At 40.4% G+C, this 14,074-nt stretch overlaps 1 protein-coding gene across 4 annotated transcripts in view; it reads left to right on the forward strand.

The window, feature by feature from the left end:
- The window catches only part of lilli (lilliputian), a 285,693-nt gene extending 272,074 nt beyond the window's left edge, over positions 1-13,619 (forward strand). For 3 of the 4 annotated variants that reach the window (XM_065233870.1, XM_065233883.1, XM_065233878.1), the window contains exons 10-16: positions 4,672-5,985; positions 8,689-9,155; positions 9,220-9,300; positions 9,453-9,627; positions 9,696-9,794; positions 9,870-9,975; positions 10,042-13,618. In XM_065233870.1, the coding sequence (XP_065089942.1) occupies positions 4,672-5,985; positions 8,689-9,155; positions 9,220-9,300; positions 9,453-9,627; positions 9,696-9,794; positions 9,870-9,975; positions 10,042-10,151 (2,352 nt within the window). In that variant the 3' untranslated portion in view covers positions 10,152-13,618. Of the gene's footprint in view, positions 1-4,671; positions 5,986-8,688; positions 9,156-9,219; positions 9,301-9,452; positions 9,628-9,695; positions 9,795-9,869; positions 9,976-10,041 lie in introns of all 4 variants that reach the window. The other variant, XM_065233889.1, reaches the window with a different exon arrangement.
- Positions 13,620-14,074: the final 455 nt, after the last annotated feature.

The raw sequence follows: 14,074 nt of genomic DNA on the forward strand, positions 1-14,074 counted from the left end.
TGAGTCCGGGAGGCAAATTCAGCAAACTAGGCCTTATGGGGCTATTCCTTGAAGATAGGTCTTGGGAAACCTTGAGGTCAGTGTTAGGTGAACTTCTAGGAGTTTTGTACCTTATTTATCTGCTTCTATCTTCGGTTTGCTCTGAATTTAGCATTCCTATGCGTAGAGTCTTTGTTGTTTTTCTCTAAAAATTGCCCCCTGGATTCAACTGGATTCGAACGCTTGACCCTCTGATAGACTTGTGTTGGAAACCCAGAAGGTTCTGCAATGGATACGCTTTGAATTTGTTCGGAACAAGATCTGGAGCTGAAAGTGTTCTGGGTAGCTTAATAAGATAGAAAAGCATGCGTTGGACTTGTTCAGAACATGACTCACTGTTTCTCTACGTTTGTCCTGAAAGTCTTCTGACATTATCCTAGATGTTTTCCGATATTTCTCAATACTTAGCCCGCACGACTTACATTAGAGTCAGTAGAATTCTAATTGTCTTCGGAAAGGTACACTAACATAAGTTCGGGAAGCTTAGAAACTCAGACTTGTGCTTCTGTTTTAATTCTTTATTAGGGTGGGTATAAGCCACTTCTGAGCTAGTTCATCATCAAAAGACTAGTTCTTTTAGGATTATTCCTTTAATTTTGATATAGGATACGAACATTGATGGTTAATCAGATGAAGTCCAGAGCCTTCTTGAGGTAGTTCCAGTGACTTCAGAGGTCTTCAACTAGAGGGCTTCGAGTAAGGCTATAGAAGGTTTCCAAAATAAGTCGGGGAGGTTTCGGAAAGCAAGTTCAGCGTACTAAAACTTCTGGGGTTATTCTTGGCATGTCACGGTTGGTACTCCGTAAGTAATCAGCTCCGAAAATCGATTATTACTTTTTTTCAAAGCTAAATACTGATCTACAGACGCTTCTCAGACAAAAGCTGTGCACCAAAATACATAAGGCAATTTTTGAACGCTCACCCATCACTGTGTGCTTATATGAGAAGAAATAGGCGCTATAGTAGTGAAGACATATTGCTATATTCCTAATGATAAAACCAAAGCTTGAAAAAATCTGCCAATTAAAAAAAAATATCTATAATTTACCCATAAAAATTGTAGGAATTTTATCAGGCAAGTTCAGAGCTTATTAGAGCAATTTAAAAAAAAAAACCTCAAGAAGTTTCTTAAACTTCAGGGTTGTGACAAGAATTTTAGGAAACCACTTAAATATTCAGAAAAGTTTCAAAAACTTCAGAGAAGTTCCTAGGACTACAAAAAATTACAGAACTTTGGAAAAGTTTAAAGATCTTCAGGGGTAAGTTCCGAGAGTTTCAGTGCAGTTTCATGACATTAAAGGAAATTTCGAGAACTTTGATGATTATCAGAGACCCTCATGACAGTTCCATTATCTTCAAGAACATTTTAGAAACTTAAGAATAACATTGTGGAACTCCAGAAAACTTCAGGAATACTTAGGAAAGGTTCGGGAAAGTTATAAAAATTTCAGATAAATTCCATGAACATCCGAAAAAATGTAGGAGCTTCCGCAAAGTTCCGAAAATTTCTGCAAAACTTTGATAACTGCAGGGCCGTTTGATTAACTTCAAAAAGTTGCAGGAACTTTACAGATGTTCCAAGAGGAAAGTCCAAAAAATCTCAAAGAAGTTGGGACTCGTATAGTTGTTAGGAAAATGGAGACAACTTTTATGAAGGAAAATGTTGGAAGTTTTATTAACATCAGAAAAATTATGTTCAAGAAGTTCCGAGAACTTCATGGAAATCCCGAGAATTTCAAAGAAGTTACGAAAACTACAGGAATGTTCTGAGAAATACAAGAACATCCAGAATTACAGAAAAGTTTTAAGATTCTTTATGATAGGTTCCGTAGATTTCAGAAAAAACGAGAACATTAGTGATGATCAAAGAGCTTCATGACAGTTCCATGCAATTCAGGAAAATTACAAGAACTTCAAAGCAGTTGTCAAAACTTCAGTTGAGTTTTAGGATCTTAAAGGAAGTTACGTGATCGTAGGGACAGTTCTGAGAGCTTCAGAGCAGTTTCAGGAAAATCAGCAAAAATGCGGGAACTTCAGGGAAGTTCCAAGTGGTTCAGCTAAATTTTGAAATTTTTATGCAATTCAGGAAAATAGTGAAAACCTTCTAGAAGCTCAAAATTTTAAAGACAGTCCAGAGAGCATCAGGGAACTTTAGAGAACTTAATAAAAAAATTGGAAATGTCACAGAAGTTCTGAGGAATCAGGGAAGTGGTGAATTTTTTTAGGTACATTAAAGATGTTCCGAAGAATGAAAGAAAATACCGAGCATTTCGGGGAAGTTTCATGAACAGACTGCGGGATGATAAGAGAAGTTCTGATAACTTATTTAAAAATTGGGGCACCTCAGAGAAGTTTCCAAAACTTCAACGGGGTTCAGTGAGCGTTAGGGAAACTGCAGAAACTTTTGAAAGGTCTAAAAACTTCAGGGACATTCAGAGAATTTGAAGAAAGTCGAGAAAACTTTAGACCAGAGAACTTGAGAAGTGTTTAAACTTTAAAGAAATCCCAATAACCTCAGAGAAGCTACGTCTGGTGATCTTTAAAAAGATCGGAGATCTCAAGGCAGTCCCAATAGCTTAAGGAAAGTCTAAACTTTTGGGAAAATTTATAGATGTGCAGAGGATAGCTCCATGAATTTCAGAAAAAAAAAATCGAGGAATTTTAAGAAGTTCTGGGAATTTATTCAAAATTTAGAAAACTTCAAGCATATTTTGAGAACTTTGCAGAGGTCTAGTTGTTTTCAGGGGAGTTTAAAGATTTTTATAGTTCCTTTTCAGGACCGTACCAAGAAATACAGGAGAATTGCGAGAGCTTCAGCATAGTTTTGAGTACATCAGATAATATCAGAGGACCTCAAATTGTTCTATTTACTTTAAGGAAATTGCCCATAGAAACTCAGATAATTTTGGAAAACTTCGGCATATTTCCGAAATTATTATTTTCTTCGTTAGAGAGTCTTTCAGCCTTAGTTTGGTTTGTCTCTTCAGTTCCGAGAAATTCAGGGAAACCCAAAGAACATCAGGCTAATGTTGAAATATTTGGGTAATTTCATTATTTTCAGGGATGTTCCAAGTATACTTAAAGGAGGATCAGAGAACTTCAGGGCAGTTCCATTAATTAATTGCAGGAACTTTCAAGAAGTTTTGAGGAACCATGGAGAGATCCGAGAATTTCAGAAATGTTCCAAAAATTTCAGGAATATTGCGAGGTCTCAAGGGAACTTCCAGGCAAATTTTTGGAACGTTAGAGAAGTTCCGAGAATTTATTTAAAATTTAGAGAACTTTATCATGAAGGAACAAAAACTTTAGGCAAGGCCATTTATGTTCAGGGATATTTAGTGATTTTAAGGGAAGTTCCATGACCTTGAAGGTTATGATTTAGAAAACTTCAGGAAAATTATAGGAACCTCAGGATAGATCCAATAATTTCAGGGCAGTTCAATTTACTTCAGGGAAATTGAGGGTACTTTTAAAAAACTACTAAGAAATTCAGGGAAGTGTCGAGAGGACTTAATTGAAGTTCAGTGATCTTTAAGACAGTTAGAACAACTTCTGTAAAGCATCGGAAACCGGAATGATATACTTTCGGAAAAGTTTCAAAATCTTGAAATTAGTAATTTTGATTGGATTTTTCAATTTTCAAGAAAAGTGCTGATTACAGTTTTATCATCACCAACGTTTCGAGCCAGGAGTTCGGATCTTCATCAGGGTTAGATTTAGTTTCAGATCGTAAAAAAATTGCGCTGAATGAAAGATGGTTCAAGTTTATATCCCCTGAAGAAGGCCAAGAAGAAAGACTGAAACGTCGGTTCCATGACGACTAGAGAGAACTAAATTGTGTGTACATTCTTAAATTACAACCCTTCAAAGGAGCGCATAGATTTGAGTTGGCCAAGGGCGCACAAATTTAAAATTAGCAAGTAATCAGCTCTAAATTTACCATAACAGCACTGGGATATTCCTTGAAGAAACCATGAGGGTAAAGCCAGGTGAACCTCCAAGGTTAGATCCATGATACATCTGCTTTTGACTTTGTGGGCGGCATCTGAATTTGACGTTGGAGCCTCCTAGACTCTATACTTTTGTCTTTGGTGTTCTCCGAACTTGGCGTTTGAGTTCCCTGGAGTTGATTTTGAGTTCCTTCGCGTTCATTCAGTCTACGTCGTGCACTTCCAGGTTCTCTGCAGGCTATTTAGTCTAATACTGAAGATCGTTAGGACTTGGGTCTCGTGACAAATCCCAGAAGGTCAGAACTTCTGAACCTGAATGTCAAACCCTCTGTCTTAAAAGCCCTGGAAGTTCTACGTGGGATACTCTGTGGACTTGATCTGAACATGACGCTGAGGTTCTTTAGATTTAACCTGAAAGTCTTCTGCAGTTGCTCTAGAGGTTATCCGTTAATTTTCAAGACTTGCCCACACAGTCTAGAATTAGTAGGATCCCAATGGGTTTGATCTGAACATCCTCTTGACAAAGCTCTTAAAGTTTCTGTTGTGTTTTCTCTATTTAAAAGCTTTTACGTTTCGTCAGAATCCCGCGAATTCCTCCCTTGAATTTTCCCCTATCACCCATACAAAATTCCTATGGCAATTCCAAAGAGTGCTAACGATTCCCATTTTTCCCTCATTGCAGAAAATCAACAAAATCAAGAGCGATCAGAAGAAGAAGGACACCCTCCGGAAGCTGTTCACCATCAACTGTGGCTCCAAGAGCAAAAATAGCAAACGCCAGGTGGTGGTCGAAGAGGTCCACCACTCGAAGGCTTCCTCCGTACAGACCACTGTGAACACCACTCCCAACTCCAAGAGTCATCTGCTGAGCGTACCGCAGCCGTCGTCGGACGTTTCCCGTACAATCACACCACCGCTGGCTCCAACGGTCAACGTCGTCGCGGCGAACGAGGCCCGTTCCACCCCATCATCGGCGTCATCTTCGTCCTCCTCCGGTGTCGCCATCGCCGCCGCCATTGCGGAAAAAGTGCTTTTATCACCCGCCAATACTGCCTTAAACAACATTTCCCTCATCTGCCGGATCGATTTGAGTCGCCTGCTGAAAATACCACCGCCGCCGCCAGCCAAACCAAACCAGCTGGCCAAGGCAAACGAAAGCTACAGTGCCCAGCGCAGTGCCTCGGCTCGACACAAGAGCAAAAGTCCCTACGAAATCAACAAGAAACGGCGCAACTCGATTGCCGGCCACTGCTTCGAAACGAGTGCCCAGCAGCGAAGGTCTTACGAGGACAAATCTTCGTCTGGCCTCAGCTCCTATAGACTGACCGAAGGGATCGACCCAGCGAAGGTGGCCAGCGATCCACTGTTGCTGGAAAATGGTCGCCACCGAAGCAACAGCAACGCCAGCGAACATCAATCTCGGGAACGATCCCGGGACTACCGGGACATTGTGTCCCCATCGTTACCACCTCATCACCATCACAACAATCACAACTCGTCGGCTTCGTCCCTGTCCTCTTCGGGGTCGGGATCGGGATCGGCGCAGAAACAGTCATCATCTGCCAAGCAGCACCTCACGTATGACGAAAAGTTACCCGCCAAAAGCGAAAAACTCCAGTACGGAGCCAGTAGTAGTAGTAGTAACAATAGTAATAACTATCCAATCAAGGAAGACAATTCAGCAATACTCTTTGGTGCTGGCGCTGGTGGCAGCAACAGTAGTAAACCACTCAACATAAAGCACGAAAACCTTATCAAACAGGAATACCAGGACGGGGAAGATAGCAAACTGTCGGCCGCTAGTTTGTCGAAGCTGCAGCAGCAAACGATACCGGTGTCGTCATCGTCATCACAGCAGCAGCAGCAGCAGCAACAACAACAACAGCAACAGCAACCGCCGGAGAGCAATAGCCGAAGAAAGCGCACATCCAGTTCCAGCAGTAGCTCCTACAAGGAAAAACGACGGAAAAAGGACAAGACCAGTAGTAATGCTCAGGTATGTTTTCGATGGATTCTGCTTTATCTGTGGGTGGCTTATTCTGCTTGGGTGCTTCCGACGCGACGATTGTTATGTTGCGTAAAAATCAGAATCAGGGGTTTGCCGTGCATCGACTATCGGGTTCGGACTACTGCAGTCCTATTTCTGCCTACGAGCCTGGATGCAATTCAAATTATACTATAATATAAATATTCATATTGTCTTGGATCCTGTAAATAGTAATAGTATTACCCTTAGCTTCCTAAATGTGTATTGTCTATTGATGTAAGATGCCCGTGGAAACAATGTATGGAAATAACCTGTTTCAAACAGTTGAAATCTGAAATCTGTATAGTTGAAGATGCTAATTTCAAATAACAGACTGTAGTGGTAATTTTTAAACGATAGATGGAGTAGATGAAAGTATAGAGTTGATAGTTCCGTTAGAGTACGGCAGTGTGAAAATTGCATATAGATAGTAGAATAGCGAGCTAGGACAACTTTTAAGGAAGGTACAAATCGGTTGTACCTTTCTTCAAAGTTGTCCTAGCTCGCTATTCTACTACCTATATGCAATTTTCACACTGCCGTACTCGAACGGAACTATCAACTCTATACTTTCATCTACTCCATCTATCGTATAAATATTACCATTACAGTCTGTTATTTGAAATAAGCATCTTCAACTATGTAAATCGATGACTTCACGCAGAAGTAAAACTAAAACATATAGTCAAAGTCTGAAATCTGTTCAAATCCACACAGTCCTTCTACTGCGCATACAGTAAGGTACACCGGGGCAAGTTGATATGTTTTTTCAAAGTTGTACCTAAAGATGCTGAATCTAGAAGGATGTGGAAAAATCGGTTATCTGTCGAATCTTGGGAAAAGTCATTCAAATCGAGCAGACAATCTGAGCTGTTCCAGGTAAAATAACGAAAAAAAAAAATGAATTTTTAATTGACCTTCTCCGATTCGTATGAAACTTTACGTAGGGGAAATGACGGCTTCGGCATGACAGACTATTTTCGGCAACACAAATTGAAACACTATTTTCACTGCGTTTTCTTACGAAAACACTTCGCTGAATGCATGCAAACGATTCTTTATGCTTTCAGCTTCAATTTGACTATATTTTTACCACTGAGAAAAAGTAATCTAGCAAGGTTTTCTTGAAATGCAACACACGCACTACAAATCGTAGCTGATTTCGAGTTGCCGATAATAGAACAGCAGATTTACATGCAGTTCAAATGGAACGGTTGCCGAAGAAAAACTGGTTGCCGACAATACTCGCTCTCACTAGAGAAGATTGGAGCTTTGTAAAAGCGTTTCAAAACAGTTTTTGACAATTCTTTCGACTGAAATTGTTAGAGCAGCTGGCAGCAAAAGATTGTAAACAAACCAATACTGCATATCTGTGCGTTCCTTTGAGAAAAAGACTATAGAAAGAAGGTCGCTGCTTAGGTTGCCGAGAATACGTAAATGCCCCTAGTTGTTTATACTATGGGCAGCAATTTACATTTTCGCTCAAATTCAGCCGGAGTCGAAGTCTTTGAATTTAAAAAAAAATGTAACACAATATTAATAACAATTATTAAATGTTTAGGTTATCTTTAAAATACGAGAATTCTCATGTTTTGTAAATTGATTTTACGTTAGATCATACATTACCGTACTGTACAGTAATTTTTCTCAAATAATGGGGGTGCTCAAATCACCCCGTATGCTCATTATGCCACTTCACCCTCTACAGAATTTAATCCAGTAAATTCTGAACTCCGATTTCTAGTTATAATAGGTGTTTAAAAAAATAACACAACCCATTAGAATGAGCAACATATTGCGCAGGGTAAAACGTGACTAACCAATCATTGTTCGTCTGTCCATCATTACAACCAAAGCATCGGTTGGGTACTAGTGTAACGCACTGCATAACACACACACACATCAATCGCACATGAATTTTAATTTCTACGTTATAGATGTCACATTTACCTAACGATCATGAATATCAGCATGAGGGCTCCGGTGCCTCTGGGCACCATCATCGGAGCGAACACCGCTATAAAAAGCAGCACGAGCTATCCGACAGGCGACGGCCAGACGACCCAACGGACGACCTGTGGACCGAAATCAAACATCTTCGAAAAGAACTGACCCAAGCGTATGAATTGGTGCGCGTTCACAGACGAAGGGCAAACTATTTTAGGAGTTTGTTGCATCAGGAAAGAAGTAGCCATAGCGATTCTCGCAGGACTACTCAGCGCGGAGACCGATATTCTCCGCAGTATTGAATTTCCTTTACTCTCGATTTTTGTCTCTATTACAAGATATTAAAGACCATCCAAGGTAGGTCGTACCTTATTGTCAATGGCATAGAAACTTATATCAGTAAGTGTGCTTGTGGATTCACAAATTTCATGTCATGGTAAATTTTTGTCATCGACAAAAAATCACTGAGATTTTGATAAAAAAAAAACAGTTTTGTCATTGTCCGTCCATCCAGTGGCAGTGACTAAAATAAGCGGTAAAATCTTCCATCGACGCTGACTCGTACATTGACAAATCATAATCATTTTTTTGAAATTCGACCGGCATGTCCATACGCATTCCTATATCCTTCTTAACTAGAGTTCATGGGATCGCCTAAAAGCCACTCACTAATCGGGGAAATGCCAAGCCTGGATAATACAAGTTCAAATTCTCCCCCCTCATTAGACTGATGCCCTAGACCAAATGCCTCCGACCAATCACGATCGGTTAGAAGCGGATCAACCCCCCCATCATCTGCCATCTGCTGCTGCCAACGCCACCGCCGCCGTTGTTACTTGTGCTACCACCACTATCACACCTCACCCAAAATCCGCTGGAGATTCGCTAGGTACCGGGGACGTTGGTGGTGCCGCAACTACTACTGGTGGACCTATCATGGTGAAGAAAATCTACGTATCGTACTTTGAACGTTCCAACGAGGACGAACTGGAGGTTCGGGACCAAAATCGTTACCTCTCGGAGGCGAAGCGGTTGAAGCACGCGGCGGATCGGGAGGGTGACCACCTGGCGCAGGCCATGCTCTACCTGGAGGCGGTGCTGTTCTTTCTGCTCACGGGCGATACGATGGAACGGGACCCGATCACCGAGAAGGCCGCCTTTACCATGTACAAAGATACGCTCAGTTTGATCAAGTGAGTAAAGCCAGATGAAGTATGCAAATGACTCTTACTAAAGAACGGTTTCTTATTTGCATAGGTACATTTCGTCGAAGTTTCGTAGCCAGCAGCAGCATCTCACCGTGCAGGGTAGCATCCACAGTAAGGTGGCGATATTGAGGTACGTGCTTACATTTAGATTCAGACCAAAATGTTAAACCTTGAAGAGAATTGCCTAACTTAAGTTTTGTAACCATGCTTGGGAGCTAAAACCGCAAATGCATAATTAACCTAACATTTACATAATTGTTTTTTATCCTCCGACAATTCCAGCTTACGGTGTCAATCGTTGATCTATCTAAAATTGTACAAAATGCGACGGCATGACATCAAGGACGTGCAGCGGATCATCGCAGAGTACAATCAGAAGCCCAACCAACCGGTTTCGGCCGATATGGTCAACGGTAATACACCTTCGCCACTGTCGCCGACCTCGGTGGGTTCGCAGGTCAGTTAAAAGCTGTCATGAGGCTAGACGTTTACCGCTTACCATTAATCTTTTTTCCATCTCCGCAGAGTTCCGGTTACTGTTCGGGTCAAACCGTTCAAGCGGGTCCCATTCCGGGTTCGTCGATCAGTTCTTCCCCCTCACCGTGCTTGCTTATGCCGGTTCACGTAAGTTATTCCGACACACCATTCCTAGGTACAGCTTTTACAACGTCAAATTTCGTCCCCAACACGCAAACACAGGTACATATGGCATTCCAAAAGCAAGCAACACTGTTCAACTATCTGCTCAACTGTCAGGACCTGTGGGAGCAAGCGGACAATCTGGTTATACGGGGGAATCATACAGGTAGGATATGCTCTTTCATCGCTCATCACCGGAATTAAATTCCTATCTTCCTTTCCGTTGTTCTAGATTTTTTCATCGACCTGGATCACGACAATGGCCCGATGACGTTGCACAGCTCGCTGTACAATGTGGTCAAGTACGTTCAGGCCGGTATTCAGAAGCTCCGGCGAATGTAATTCACTGGGCACCGGAAAACGTAGAATACAAAAGTCTGATCAAAGATGAAGAACTAGCAAACCAATCACCACACAACAGTTTGGATCCTAATCGTGAAACCCAAAGGACTGAAAGCTAAAACAAAATGATAAAAAAATCTCGTTAGAGAGGGGGCGCCGGCCGCTGCATCCTGACCCGTATGGTAGTGGTGATGGTGGTGGCAGACGGTTGTTGCCGCCGTCAGTGACTGACAATAAACGAACTTCCCCGCGGAGCTGAGATCTTCCCTTAGCCATAGGGAGGAATTTCTCCGGGGGAGGGGGATAAATGGTGGTTTCCGGAAGAACGGTAACAACTTTTTTTTTTCTTGCAACGGAAGAAGCTGTGATTTGTAATGGTAGTGAATCTGGATGGACGGACGGACGGACGGAAGGAAGGACGAGCGATGATTGTGGCGGAGACAGAGCTAGGGCGGAGATATGCGGTGTTTGGTATTGTAAGGAAAGGGAAATACCTATAGGTAACTTAGTGTTACAGTTTTCTTGTTTTTCGGTATTTGGTGCTGTTTAAACTGATGAGCCGTGTTGATTAGATGTTGGGACAGTGAATTTTTGTAAAACCTCTATCAAGCAGCATGATTCATGTGAACAGACACGTACTAGTTGACTAGGGACGAGGAAGCAGCTTTCGATTCAGTTGATTTTTCTATATGATAACTTTTGTTCTATATATGCGTACTCATTATATAAATTTCATCTTATTAAAGAGTTCATTTCACTTTAAAAGGGAATGTGATTTAAAACAAGAAAAACATGTAGGGACGGGTGGGGAAAGAGTGCCACCTTAACAATTGTACGCTAAATATTGGATATTTATAGGAGTTTCTACACCATATTGCAACTTCATATTATTGCCTTCATACATCAGCAATGTACCTAATGCAAACTATATCTCGTAAAAAGTTGTTCAGAATTTTTTTTCAAAATGTCATCTCAAATCTTTTTTTGAATCTACAATAGGGCAAGAGTGTCAACCCCTATGGGGCAAAAGGGCCATGCCATGCGTCTTAAATTGAGTCAAATCGATTAATGCTTGTTTTAGTCTTTTGATTATTAATCATGCTAGAAAGAGCTGTTATTGTTGACTCAATTTAACTATTAAATTTTACAATATTACTCAATACATAACCAATGAACTATGTTTCCCGATGGAATCAAATGAAATCTATTGTTGTTGATATTTTATGTAGCTGGTTTTGTCAAATTTGGTGAAAACTAGCTAACCAAAGACTTAAATGGGCAATGAAGCGATTTCTTTTACATTTTTGTATAATTTTCATAAATATTATAGAGGTGGCACTCTTTCCCCGTATGAGGTTCATTTTTAATAAAATAATTTTTGACCAATTATAGAGATTATTTATATATTCTTTGTTATTGGTGTTTCAATTATTCATTATTAGTGATGCCTCAATGCTGGAATTGTAGAAAACAATATTTGGAAATTCCAAAATACTTATTTTATGATGTCTAATTATTATAAGTAATTTCGATTTTTGACACATCGGCACAAAATGATTTTTTGCAATTTTTGTAATACCTACTTCATTTTGAACAAACCTTTCTATAATGCTGCATAGGAACACCATTCATAGTTTCATTGGTGAATGAGCATTGAAAACATGTTTATTTTCAAAATTATTGGGGGAGGCACTCTTGCCCCACCCGACCCTATTGCCTTTTAACTTTTCTTGCGGGTACATTTCTGAACCTACACTCAAAAAATTTATCACATATCTAATGGATGAAAACCATGTGAATTTCACATAGCTTTCATGTGATCACATAGCTAAAAATCCCACCACAAAATCACATGAATATTATGAGGCCGATGGAATTCATACGAAAAATCATATAAAATTAATGTGATCGCATAAATTTTATGTGAAATTCGGATGAATTCCATTAATTTTGATTATGGATGAAAATCGTGAAAATGTGCGTTTTCAATGGAAGCTACATGAAAATTATTTTCGGTGATGGTATGAGATATTAATCGAAGACAACAAATCAAGACTGGCAACTTTTCAATTTTCTCATATGAACGCTATGAGACAGGTACAATCGCGTCATCTGCCGCTCAAAGGTAAATGCTTCGAACGAATTGGATAGCAAAGATTGATTTGTTGTCTTTGCATTAATTAAACACCTCGCATACAATTTAAGCGTAAGTGTCATTTCTAAATCGAGTAGGTATGTACCTACATTCTTCATGCGTTGGCCGTGTTTCTTTCTCCATCTCCGCCTTCAATCATTTATTTGTTTGACATGAACTTGATGGGTAGGAGAACTAGGGGCTAGAAGTTTACCCTCACGATAGTGCGTTGATACACGCGATTCCGTGAATCATTTATGGGAGTTTGTGCACCGAATTGTAAGTTTATAACATTGTCTTCATGTATCATCAATTAAATTAAAAAATGAACCCCCTCTAAACATTGCTAATGATTTTTTTTCAAAATCAAATGTGGAACAAAAAGGCCATAGAGAAGTTCCACGCCAAATGACGAATCGATCAAACTCGACCTTCTCCGATTTGCATGAAACTTTGCATAATTGTTTGTTATGGGCAATCATTCACATTTGTGCTAAAATTCGGTCATTTTGAATATCCAGGGTGACCATTTCACCGGTACTTTGTAAAATCATTTCCCTTGCTCGATACGAACGGACTGCGAGCACCATTCTCAAAATTCAGTTTCCTCTACTATATGAAATCTACGTTTCTTGGCAACACTGGTGCACTCGGATCTAGGCCGGTAAGCAGCTCGAACAATCGTGAGCGCAGAACTACAATTAAACCTAACATGGACCAACAACAGCTGACGAAATAAAATCGACTTCACACTTATTCTACTATGCAATCAAAAGTGGACAGTCGAATTCACTTCACTAATTTAAAATTACTAATCTAATTTCCAAAATGAGATTTTCACCATCTCGTTTCGATCATCTTTCTTCAATGTAGTAATACAGCGTAGCTATTCGATCATTCTCCGAATGGCATGACATAACCGCGTTTCCAAGCGTTTCAAATCTGAAAGTAACAGGAACATCATTTGTTATAATTTTTGTATCTTTCTGCGACTTCACCAACTTGAGCTTGAGCTTGAGCTTGAGCTTGATTGACCGCCCACGGTTGCTACTCTGTTACTGCCAGATCAGCTGTAATTACACAGAGAACCAATAGACGATGCTTGGGACTAGCAATCATCCTCAATGTGTAAAAACTGGTGATCTTAAATTAGGCAATACCAGCGCCGGCCGCGCCCGAACACAGGTCAAGAAAGGAATGGGAAGGATTGTGTTGACATGACACTCGCTTTGATGGAAGCCGAGAACACCTCTGCATTTCCACGAGGAATCACTGGGATGTTGGATAAGAGGGTTGGGTTTGCAGCAGGGTTCGTTTTGGTAAACGATAAGCTGAATTGATGTCCTAACGATCATATAACGCGAAAAAGCTTGGGGCTAAACCCATGGTCTTCTGCTCAGTAAGCAAAAAGTTTGCCACTAGGCAGACGAGCACCTTTTTAATCACCGAGTTGCTGTTATTACCATGTAGTCATATTAACAAATAAAACGATTGACGAATCTTGAATGTGGATGGGCCTGAGATTAGACTCATGATGTTCTGCTCAGTAAGCAAAAACGGTTGCTCTAAGGCCACCGAGCCCCTCATATCACATAATACCGTTGCTCAAATTTGTGTATCCATTCAAACCCGGAACCAACGACAATAACGAGTTTCGCAAAATACACGATACACAAGCGATTTTACCATAAATCTCTTTGATATGTGAGGACCTGGGACAGCGTTTTTCTGCTCAGGCCACTGTAACCGACGATCTTTCAAATCCGAAAACTAAAAACTACGAAAAAGT

This window comes from Ochlerotatus camptorhynchus, unplaced genomic scaffold (assembly GCF_037179485.1).
Source record: "Ochlerotatus camptorhynchus isolate MF236.1 unplaced genomic scaffold, CSIRO-AGI_Acam_v1.1 ptg000037l, whole genome shotgun sequence".
NCBI classification, from domain to species: domain Eukaryota; kingdom Metazoa; phylum Arthropoda; class Insecta; order Diptera; family Culicidae; genus Ochlerotatus; species Ochlerotatus camptorhynchus.